At 46.9% G+C, this 12,099-nt stretch overlaps 1 protein-coding gene across 2 annotated transcripts in view; it reads left to right on the top strand.

The window, feature by feature from the left end:
- tymp (thymidine phosphorylase) overlaps positions 1-12,099 on the top strand; it is a 37,745-nt gene that overhangs the window by 16,374 nt on the left and 9,272 nt on the right. For both annotated transcript variants that reach the window (XM_086010545.1, XM_086010546.1), the window contains exons 4-8: positions 1,731-1,829; positions 7,418-7,547; positions 8,913-9,031; positions 9,349-9,511; positions 10,583-10,798. In XM_086010545.1, coding sequence (XP_085866671.1) covers positions 1,731-1,829; positions 7,418-7,547; positions 8,913-9,031; positions 9,349-9,511; positions 10,583-10,798 — 727 coding nt within the window. The remainder of the gene's footprint in view (positions 1-1,730; positions 1,830-7,417; positions 7,548-8,912; positions 9,032-9,348; positions 9,512-10,582; positions 10,799-12,099) is intronic.

Here is a 12,099-nt window from a genome sequence, read left to right as displayed (position 1 = left end):
AGCTGATTGGAGGGGTTCAAACATGGAGTTGCAGGAAAGGTAGGCCCGGATTTGGGAGGCGACATGTTCAAGGACTTTGGAGAGGAAAGGGAGGTTGGCAATGGCGCAGTAGTTTGCAAGGACAGTGGGGTCAAGGATGGATCTTTGGAGAGGGGTGATGATGACGACAGATTTGAAAGAGACGGGGACAGTACCTGAGCAGGGGGAGCTGTTAACAATATCAGCTAACCTGGGGTCCATGAAGGGAAGATAGGTGGTCAGCAGTTTAATGAGAATAGGATCGAGGAAGCAGGAGGTGGACCTTATGGACAAGATGAGCTTGGAGAGGGCATGAGGAGAGATAGGAGAGAAACTAGAGAGTGGTGGGAGTTCAGGTTAGGGTAGAGGACCAGGGGGATTGGGTTTGTAGGGAAAGGGGAAGGGGAAAGCAGCAGTGGCAGCTGTACGAATACTCTCTATCTTGGGGACATCGAAATCCATGAGTTTCTTGGCAAGGGAACATGAGCAAGGCCTGGGACCAGGTTCCCATTTGCCCTCTTGCACACAATTGTTTGACACAATCACAAACTATGTAACCAGGGGGTACAGACTAGAACACAGGAAGGGGAATGTGAACAGTTCCAATTGAACTTTTTACCCAAAGGGTGAGGATGGACAGGAGAGACTCCAGTGAGACTGCGTGTAGTGCCAGTAACTTCATAAGGACCCTGGGTAGATATTTGGCAGAGAAAGAGGGTTCCGAGCGCTAGAGTGTAATGTGTGGGATAGTTTGGAACCTTGGGGCCGGTCAGGCGGAAGGCTCTTCAAGTCCTGCACACCCTGACACCTTGGGGGAACCACTGGTCTGTGATGTTTAGAAAAGGCTGATGTTTCTGTTGGTGTGAAGGGGAAATAATGGGACCTGCTTCCCAGCAGAGTGAGATCCTGATCTCAGCTGTGTTGCCGTGGCAAGGCACAGAGCAGAGGCAAAGTGTTTCCTCATGGGGAGGGGAAAGCAGAGACGTGGACACCTCATGTGAAGCTCTAAGGATATAGAGCAGGTTCGTGACCAGCCTGACCTCAGGACTGGAGTGGGAGGCTTCTGGAAGGTGAAGGGGAAAAAATAAAACAATTACTGGGAATTGGGATGTAAGGAGGAGGAGCAAATGTAAACACAGCACAAAAGTAATCCACATTCTCCAAAAAAATCTTCGAGGTGTTGGCAGTCCAAGCACTTACTCTCCTGGTACTTGTGTCAACTGTGGCTCAGTGGTCGCACTCTCTCGCCTCGGAGCCAGACGGTTGTGGGTTCAAGTCCCACTCCAGAGACTTGAGCACAGCTTATCAGGCTGTCACTCCAGTGCAGTGCTGAGGGAGTGCTGCACTGTCGGAGGTGCCATCTTTTGGATGAGACGTTAAACCGAGGCCCCGTCTGCCCTCTCGGGTGGTTGTGAAAGATCCCACTATTCAAAGAAGAACAGGGAAGTTTTCCCTGGTGGCTAATATTTATCCCTAAACCAACACCTAAATAAAACCAGATTATCTGGTCATTTATCACATTGCTGTTTGTGGGATCCTGCTGTTCGTAAATTAGTTGCCGCTTATCTTACATTGCAACAGTGAGTGCACTTCAAAAAAGTACGTCATTGGCTGTGAAGCACTTTGGGACGTCCTGAGGTGGTGAAAGGCGCTATATAAATGCAAGTTCTTTCTTTTTACTTAATGTCCAACTTGATGTTGCTGCTCTGCAGGTTCCGATGATCAGTGGCAGGGGGCTGGGACACACTGGGGGCACACTGGACAAGCTGGAATCCATCCCAGGATTCAACATTAAGAAGAGCATGGAGGAGGTAAGGCATGTTAGTAGAGGCTAAGGTTGTTGCCAAGGGGCCATGCAATCTCATGGTGGTGACACTTGACGTCAGTAATAGGGAAGATGCTTGAGGGAATCATTATGGATGCAATACTTGACCACATAGATAGAGAAAGCCACATCAGGGACACTCAACACAGCTTCTGATAAAGGAAGTCCTGTGTTACCAATTTGATGGCATTTTTTGCAGAAATCACCAGGATAGTTAATGAGGGAAATCTGGTAGATATTGTCTACCTGGACTTTCTAAAAGCTTTTTAATAAGGTACCACATAAGAGATTTCTCTACAAGATTAAACCTTCTGGAAATCATGGCAATCTTCTGTGTTGGATGGAGAACTGGCTGGAAGCCCGTAGGCAGAAAGTGGTTGGAGATGGATTTGGATCCTCTTGGGGACCGGCTACCAGTGGTGTCCCACAGGGATTGGCGTTCGGAGCATTGCTATTAACTATTTCCATTAATGATGTAGGTGTTGGGGGGCTGATCTGCAAGTTTGAGATACATAGATACATAGATACATAGAAGATAGGAGCAGGAGTAGGCCATTCGGCCCTTCGTGCCTGCTCCGCCATTCGATGAGATCATGGCTGATCCTTTAATTCAGTATCCCGTCCCCGCCTTCTCTCCGTAACCCTTAACCCCTTTTGCCCGTAGAAATATATCTAATTCCCTCTTAAATATATTTAATGAGCTGGCGTACACTGCCCTCTGTGGCAATGAGTTCCACAGGTTCACCACTCTCTGAGTGAAGAAATTCCCCCTCATCTCTGTCCTAAATGGTTTAGCCCTTATCCTTAAATTATGTCCTCTAGTTCTGTTCTCACCCGCCAAGGGAAACATTCCTTCTGCATCCAGTCTGTCTAGACCTGTCAGAATTTTATACACTTCTATGAGGTCCCCTCTCAATCTTCTAAACTCCAGTGTGTACATCCCTAAACTACATAGTCTCTCCTCATAGGTCATTCCCGCCATTCCTGGTATCAGCCTGGTGAATCGCCGCTGCACCCCCTCCATGGCAAGAACATCCTTCCTCAGATGAGGCGACCAAAACTGTACACAGTACTCGAGGTGTGGTCTCACCAGTGCCCTGTACAGCTGCAGCAAGGTATCCCTGTTCCTGTATTCTAACCCTTTTGCTATGAAGGCCAGCATACCGTTTGCCTTCTTGACCGCCTGTTGCACCTGCATGCTCGCCTTCAGTGACTGGTGTACAAGAACACCCAGGTCTCTCTGTACTTCCCCCTCTCCCAATCTATTGCCATTTAAATAATAATTTGCCCTCCCGTTCCTGCACCCAAGGTGGATAACTTCGCACTTGTCCACATTATAGTGCATCTGCCATTTATCCGCCCAATCGCCCAGTCTGTCCAAATCGCTCTGGAGCTTCCTGGTCTCTTCCTCTGAGCCCACCCCACCTCCTAGTTTAGTGTCGTCTGCAAATTTGGAAATGCTGCATCCGACTCCCTGATCCAGGTCATTAATGTAAATTGTGAACAGCTGGGGGCCCAGGACAGATCCCTGTGGTACCCCACTTGTTACTGCCTGCCATTCAGAAAATGAGCCGTTTATTCCAACTCTCTGTTTTCTATCTGACAGCCAGTTCCCTATCCACGCCAAAACTTTCCCCTTTATCCCATGAGCCTCAATTTTCCATGCTAATCTTTTATGTGGGACCTTATCGAAGGCCTTTTGGAAGTCCAGGTACACCACATCTACTGGCTCTCCCCCATCTATTCTACCAGTTACTCCCTCAAAAAATTCCAATAGATTAGTCAAGCACGATTTACCCTTTGTAAATCCATGTTGACTCTGTCCTATCCTGTCCCCATTTGCTAAGTGCTCCGCTATTTCATCCTTAATGATGGACTCCAGCATTTTGCCCACAACTGATGTAAGGCTTACAGGTCTGTAATTACCTGCTTTTTCCCTACCCCCCTTTTTGAATAGTGGGGTAACGTTAGCTACCCTCCAATCCATCGGCACTGTTCCCGAGTCTAATGAATTCTGAAAAATCATCCTTAGTACATCCGCTATCTCTAGGGCCACCTCCTTCAGTACCCTAGGATGCATGTTATCAGGCCCTGGGGATTTGTCCACCTTCAATCCCTTTAGCTTCCTTAACACCATATCCTTAGAGATATTGATTTGCGTCAGTTCCTCCTTTGCCAATGTCCCTATTTTTCCCGATATCCCAGGGAGGTTTTTTGTGCCTTCCTTCGTAAAGACTGACCCAAAGTATGTATTTAGTTGATCTGCCATTTCCTTATTTCCCATTATATATTCCCCCGTATCTGACTGCAATGGACCAACTTTGGTTTTCACCAGTCTTTTCCTTTTGATATATTTATAAAAGCTTTTGGAGTTAGTTTTTATATTTTCCGCCAGCTTGTTTTCGTAAGCTATTTTGCCCCTCTTGATCATGCCCTTTGCCCTCCTTTGCTCTATCTTAAACTGTTCCCAATCTTCCGCTCTGGCGCTTTTTTTGGCTATTTTATACGCCCTATCTTTGGATTTTATGCTGTCTCTAATTTCCCCTGTTATCCACGGTTGAGTCACCTTTTTAGATTTCCTTTTATGCCAGATTGGTATAAACAATTTTTGCAATTTTGTCATTCTATCTTTAAATGTTTGCCATTGTTTATCTACCTCCAGTCCTCCCAGGAACGTTGTCCAATCAGACCTACTCAGTTCCCGTCTCATGGCATCATAATTCCCCTTGTTTAAATTCAGGACCTTAGTCTCTGAGTCAATTTCTTCGCTCTCCATTTCGAGTGAGAAATCGATCATGTTATGATCGCTCTGACCCAAGGGTCCCCGTACAACAAGATTACTGATTAGTCCCTTCTCATTGCACAGTACCCAGTCCAATATAGCCTGTTCCCGAGTTGGTTCCTCGACATATTGATCCAGATAACCATCCCTTAAACACTCAAGGAATTCCTCCTCCTCATTATTTTTACTGATTAGGCTAGTCCAATCTATATGTAAGTTAAAGTCACCTATGATGACAGCTGTGCTCTTATTGCACGCTTCTCTAATTTCCCTCGTGATGCCCTCCCTAACCTCTATTTTACTATTTGGAGGCCTATATACCACTCCTATTAATGTTTTTCGCCCCTCGCTATTTCTTAGCTCCACCCATATAGATTCTGTATTAACTGAGTTAATATCCTTCTTTTCAATTGCATTTATCCCCTCTTTTACTAGCAATGCTACCCCTCCTCCCTTTCTTTTTTGTCGATCCTTCCTAAATACTGAATACCCCTGTATGTTAAGCTCCCAGCCCTGCTCACCCTGCAACCATGTTTCCGTAATCCCAATTAGATCATAATTATTAACCTCTATTTCCACAGCTAATTCATCTACCTTGTTCCTGATGCTTCTCGCATTAAGGTATAAAACCCTCAGGCTTTTTTTATGCTCACATTTTTTATGAATTAGTTTGGCCCTTTGTTTTTTGTTCCTCACCCTTTTACCATTTATTTCTGTCTGCCTTTCACTTTCCTCTATTTCACTACATAGGTTTCTAGCCCCCTGCCATACTAGTTTAAATGCTCCCGAACTGCTTTATCAAAAATTACCCCGAGAACATCAGTTCCATCTCTGCACAGGTGTAGACCGTCCCTTTTGTATAGGTCACACCTACCACAAAACTGGTTCCAATGCCTCAAAAATTTAAAACCCTCCCTCTTACACCACTGCTCAAGCCACGTATTTAGCCTAACTATCCTGTTCTCTGTACTCTTACTAGCACGTGGCACTGGTAGTAATCCAGAGATTACTACCTTCGAGGTCCTACTTTTTAGCTTGGCTCCTAACTCCCTAAATTCTACTTGTAGGACCTCTTCCCTTTTTTTAGCTACATCGTTGGTACCAACATGTATCACGACAACTGGCTGTTCCCCCTCCCCCTCCAGAATGTTCTGCACCCGCGCCGAGACATCCTTGACCCTTGCACCAGGGAGGCAACATACCATCCTGGAGTCTCGGTCGCGACCACAGAAACCCCTATCTATTCCCCTTACAATCGAATCCCCTATTACTATAGCCCTGCCACTCTTTTTCCCTCCCTTCTTTGCAACAGAGCCAGTCATGGTGCCATGAGCCTGGCTGCTGGTGCCTTCCCCCGATGATACCAAGTTATGTGCGACAGTCAGGACTGTAGACAATGCTCAACTATTACAGGTGGATCTAGATGCGCTGGGGATTGGGCTTGTGACTGGCAAATGTTGTTTAACTTTGAAAAGTGTACTGTCGTGCATGTGGGCAGGGCGAATGCTGGACTTACGGGGGGGGGGAAACTAAAGCCAGCGATGAAAGAAATAGATCTGGGCGTTCGAGTGCATAGATCTACAAAGGTTTATGATCAATGCCATGAAAATATAGCTAGAGTCCATAGGATGCTAGGTTATATTTACAGGGGCATTCACTATAAAATGAAGCATACCATGTTGTCCTTGTACAAGACCTTGGTCAGGCCTCAGTTAAAAAACTGTGTCCAGTTTTGGTTTCCTCACATTGTGGGTGATATTGAGGCTTTGGAAGTGGAAACAGTTTCTCCTTATTTACTCTATCAAAACCCTTCATAATTTTGAACACTAAAATTAAATCTCCCCTCAACCTTCTAAGGAGGTGAGAGTGGAACCACTGAGCCAAACTGTCCTATTTAAATCATGCTTTGATTCTGCTTCCATCTCCTATAAATACAAGACAAGTGAAAGATTCAGGTAAAGCCCAATCCTGTTTTTTTTTCCAACATTTTGTCTTTTATTTATAATTGGGCTCCTCACAGGCAGTTGCAGTCTCTCTCTAGAAGGCTGCAGATGGTGCTGCTGCACTAATACTGGGCACTGTTTCAGTGGCGAGTGACACTGTCGAAACCACAATTATTCCCCATCCCTGTTACAACGGAGTGGCTCGCTGGACCACTGCACAGGGTATTAGGGTCAAGTGTGGACAAGAGTCACGTGTAGGCCAGACCAGGTCGGGTGTCAGGATCACTTTCCTGAAGGACATCAGTGTCCCAGTTGGGTTTTAAAACCAATTTGTCAGTTTTCATGGTGATTTCCTGGTTCCAGCTCACAAGTTACCAGATTTATTGAAAGTCAGAGCCCCTATAAATGTTTTTAAAAAGTAATGACGATACCCGGGAATATAGTGGGATACATTGTTGGATATAGTCTGTCGTCAGGGAGATGTACCTTTACCCTGCTGAATAAGCAGTGACTCTGTAAAGTCACAGTGAGTAACCCTTACCCCGAATCAACAGCAACGGTGTACAGTTACAAAGTGAGTGACCCTTATCCTGAATAAACAGTGACTCCGTACAGTTACACAGTGAGTGACCCTTACCCTGAATAAACAGTGACCCTGTACAGTCACAATGAGTGACCCTTATCCTGAATAAACAGTGACTCCGTACAGTTACAAAGTGAGTGACCCTTATCCCGAATAAACAGTGACTCTCTCTCAGCTCACTTGGCTGAGCCTGTGGATCAGAGGCTGTGCTCGAAACAGAGTGATGGAATCGGAATGATTTCTGGATTTCTTTCTCGTGTCTTTAGCTGAAGGAGATCTTGACTACTGTTGGCTGTTGCATTGTCGGGCAGACTGCCGAGCTGGTGCCAGCCGATAAGAAGCTGTACGCGATCAGGGATGTGACATCGACCGTGGACAGTCTGCCCCTGATAGCAGGTTAGTGGAACAGTGACAGCAGGTTAGTGGAACAGTGACAGCAGGTTAATGGAACAGTGATGGCAAGTTAGTGGAACAGTGAAAACAGGTTAGTGGAACAGTGACGGCAGGTTAGTGGAACAGTGATAGCAGGTTAATGGAACAGTGACAGCATGTTAGTGGAACAGTGACAGCAGGTTAGTGGAACAGTTTGCTCAATAGGTGAGAGGGAGATGCAAATCTTAGTGTCACAGCTCCGGCCCACATCTCAGAAACCCACAGGCTGCCTCCTTACCTCTGACCTCTCCCCACTTTCAGAAGCCTCCACCTCTCACAACTCCAACCCCTCCTCTAACTTCGCATCCACTTCCTGCGCTGTATCTGTCCCCCCGGAGTGAACCTTGGGACAGTTCATTCCCTGGAAGGTGCTGTATGAACAGAAGTGGTGGCTAGCATCTCTCGGGCCTCGTCATCTTATAGGAACAGGAGTTGGCCATTCGGCCCATCGAGCCTGCTCCACCGCCTTGTTACCCATGGCAGCTCTAAGTCTTTACACTTCATTCCCTGCCCTCTTGCCAATCCCTTAATCCATTACTCCCCAAGTAATTATCCCTCTCCCTTTTAAACAGCTCAGTTGATACTGTATCTCCGCTCTCCTGGAACAGTGTGTTCCACATTCTCATTCCCTCTGTGACAAAATCTTTCCTGGGTTCAGCTTAGCTCCAATTCTAATATTGTGCCCTTGTTCTGGATTCACTACTAGAGGGGAGAGTTTCCTTTCTCCCCTGCCGATTCCCTTCATTATTTTAAACACCTCAATCAGTTCACCCCTTAACCACCTCACCCCCAGGTAAAATGACCCAAGGTTACCCTGTCTCTCATCATCACTCACCTTCCCCCACCCCCCCCCCCACCCCCCTCGTCTCCCCCCTCCCTTTACAATCCCAGGTCCCATCCTAGTGAATCATTCCTAGACTTTCTCTGAGCCCAGCATCTCCTTCCTAAGGTGGGTCACCCAAAACTGAACATAGTGCTCCAAATGTGGCCTGCCCAGTGCCCTGCATAACTGCAGTGTGAGCTCTTGCTGCTATACGCTCAACCTCTTGTGTTGAAGCTCACCAGCACATTACTCTTTCTCAGCACATTTTTTATGGCCTCAATCTCTACCGCCATTTGTGTTATTTGACTAAAGTTTTCTAAACGGTTTAAGGGGGAAAAAAAATGTCAATGTCAAATTTACTGAAGCAAGTTAGAACAATGGTTTGACCGACCTTAGACAATAAGCAGTTACTGCAGGAGGGGAGCTCAGTGTACCCTCAGCCTTCTGTGATGAGATCGGTCATAAAGGACGGCTGTTTTCAGTAACGTGCAGTTTCTGATTTTCAGCTTCCATAATATCGAAGAAAGGAGCCGAGTCCCTGGCTGCTCTGATTCTGGACGTGAAATTTGGAGAAGGAGCGTTGTTCAAGGATATCAACGGAGCCAGAGAGCTTGCACAGTATCTGGTCAGTAGGCGGGAAAAAGCCACACACCAGTCCAACAGATTTGGCAGAAAGGGATTGGAGTTGATGCAGTGTAGTAATCCAGTCCATGTTTTGCATCTGACACTAGCACAGTGTGATCAAAGATTCCATCAATTGGCTGGACACAGCAGGAAAGGAATGGGCCAAATTTGTTGGGTGGTTCTGCTGGTAAATTGGTGTGAGCTGGACCTTGGGTGTGTGAGAGAGGAGAATCGAGTTGGTGTTAGGATGATGCAGTGTTTTGGATTGTTGGCAGCTCCCCCAGTGGCAGATCAATATATTTTGTTTTAAACCTTTAGGTAGATGTTGGAAATCGCTTGGGGATTCGAACAACTGCTGCCCTCTCCAAGATGAACAATCCCATCGGGAGATGTATTGGGAACTCACTAGAAGTCATCGAGTCCATCGAATGCCTGAAGGGCAAGGGGCCCAAGGACTTGGAGGAGCTGGTCACCTGTTTAGGTCAGTCCTTTACCAAGAACTGCATCCAGTGTGTGTGATGGACAACATGGGTAACAAAAAAACACAAGAAAGCTTGGAATGAGAATGGCCACTTGGGCCATCAGTCCCACTCCTTCTGCAGCCCATGCATAACCACCTCAATCATGGACTCTCTCCTCCAACCCAAGACCTCCTCACTCTCTCCCAGCTCCCTGATTTATTAATATCTCAAGCCCTCGGTCCTCGGGTACAGATCCAATTTCTTTTTGAAGGCATCAGTTGATTCAGATTAACCATTTTTCTGGTAATCTGTGCCACATGTCCAGTATCCTATGGGGGAAAGTCTTCCAATCTTCTTTGAGGTTTGGGAGTTTTCTAATTGTCCTCTCGAGTTCAGGTGCTCTTGGTTCCAATGGACCTCACCCACACTCCGCACAATCCTGAACCCAGTTTGGGATTGAAATTGGCTCAATGCCATGTGTTATAACTTAGACAATGGAGAAGGGACATGGTAGGAAGCCTTTGGCCCTTATTGTGCATCTTAGGGACAAGTGGGAACCACATTCCAAAATTCTGGATTGACCAGGCCTGTTAATGTGCTGAACAGGTGGATTTGGCCCAATGTGGACATTTTGGGGCTGAATGCACAAGCCCCAGCCAATGGTTGGAAGGTTGGGCAGTGAGTAAAGGTGCCACGCAGTGATCCAGGAAGGTCCCAGGCTGTGGTGAGCTTGCTGGTCTCAGCCTGGTCGATGATGGGATTGGTACAGATGGTCTCAGTGTCGCTGGGTTAGGGAGGGGCTAATTATCTGGAGCTCCTGCTCCCATTTGCGAGGCGATGACTCCAGCTGGGAACTGCGGATGTTTTGGAGCAGGACTTACCTGGTGTAGGTGAGCATCCCTGCAACCTGGAGCACTCACACAATGCCACCAAATAGGTATCAAACTCCACAATCTGTACTGAGTGGAGTAAGGGCTAGGGTGGGTGGACCCCACCTGCAGGCTGCTATGGACACTCAGACTCGAAGGCACACGTGCATATACACAACACACAGGTAACTTTCACTAACATGTTCCTTCCACCTTCAATAGGAGGTCACCTGCTCCACATGTGCGGGAAAGCTGGGAGCTTAAAGGATGGAGAGAAGGCCATCAAGGACATGTTGCAGAATGGCTGCGCTCTGGGCAAGTTCCAAGCCATGTTGGTGGCACAGGGAGTGACCGCTGACTTGGCCAAGGCTTTGTGTCAGGGCGAAGAGGTCCTGAAATGTGCGAAGAAACAGGAAGAACTGAAGGCCGAGGCTGGAGGTATTTTTTTTTACACTGTTAGCGAGCGACAACACAAACTCTGGCTGATTCAAACAAATAACATCATGGTGATTGGCCCAGATACTTTATCCAAAGGTGAGCTGTACAGTGTGAGATGCTCCTTGTCCAGTCCCTCCTGATGTGAGTTAAGGCACCAGTGGGAGTGCGACAGTTTCCGTCAGTGCCCCCGGGGAAAGGTTATGAGACAAGGTCCCTTCCCCCAGTCGCTACTCACCGACCCCTGTGTTGAGTGTGGACGTGATTAGGGGAATGGACGAAGGCTCGAAGGCCACCGATACTCACTGTCCAGATATGGCCTCCTGCGGATAGTACCTGGAGACTGCCAGACAAAGCTCAGTCACAGGCTGGAGGGGAAGAAGGCAAAAGAGGTGATAACTTTGGGTGGGGTACAGTACCTGAAAGGATTTATCTGTGTTCTGATTCCTTCCACTCACCCATAGTTGGCAGGACAGGACCCCCAAAGACAGTCCATGAGTAACGAACCCAGGGGGTACTCAAGGAGTGTGAGGAAAAACCAGTAGCCCCACTAACCCTCAGATAGCTCTCCGTTCCACTCTCCTCAGAGATGGTGAGAATCGGACACTCTGCACATTTACACATATCAGTCCTGACGACACCCTTTCTATCCCAGCAGAAGGACCCTGTAAATACGTGGATGTTACGTCAGCCTTGAGTGTTGAGAACTGGAGAAAACAGCAAATGTGAAAAGTCACATGAGCTCCATTCCCTATAATGTCATAGATATCGTCCCCAATCCACCCGACATCATCCCCAATCCACCCGACATCATCCCCAATCCACCCGACATCATCCCCAAACTAGTCCACATCATCCCCAATCCACCCCACATCATCCCCAATCTGCTGAACAATAAGAAACATTTTCACATCCATTAATCTAACAATTCAAATGAAGCAATGAAAAATAGAAATCAGTTTTGTCAGGTCAAAATCTCTAATGCATGGAGTCCAAAGCTCTGGTCTATCAATAAGCTCACTATGATTCACTAATATCCCAGTGAATAAGAAGTACAAGCCCAACTAACGTGTTTTCACTGCAGTTCGAATTGTGGAACTGACCAGCTCTGGAAGAACAACTTGTTTCTGTGTTTCTATCAAGTGAATTAAAGTATGAACTTTCGAAAGAGTGAGTGGTCCGATTTAAAAAAAAAACTGATAGTAATTCCGGAGGTGTTTTGAAAGACCTGAATCACCTCTGTCCCCCCGCCTATGCCACTGGGAAGCCCCAGAATTTAATTGGCCCTAACTCAGCTTTTTCTT

Source organism: Somniosus microcephalus, chromosome 17 (assembly GCF_052327205.1).
Source record: "Somniosus microcephalus isolate GS21.2 chromosome 17, FLI_Smic_1.0, whole genome shotgun sequence".
Classification (NCBI taxonomy): Eukaryota; Metazoa; Chordata; class Chondrichthyes; order Squaliformes; family Somniosidae; genus Somniosus; species Somniosus microcephalus.
This window is presented reverse-complemented; position numbering and strand designations above follow the sequence as displayed.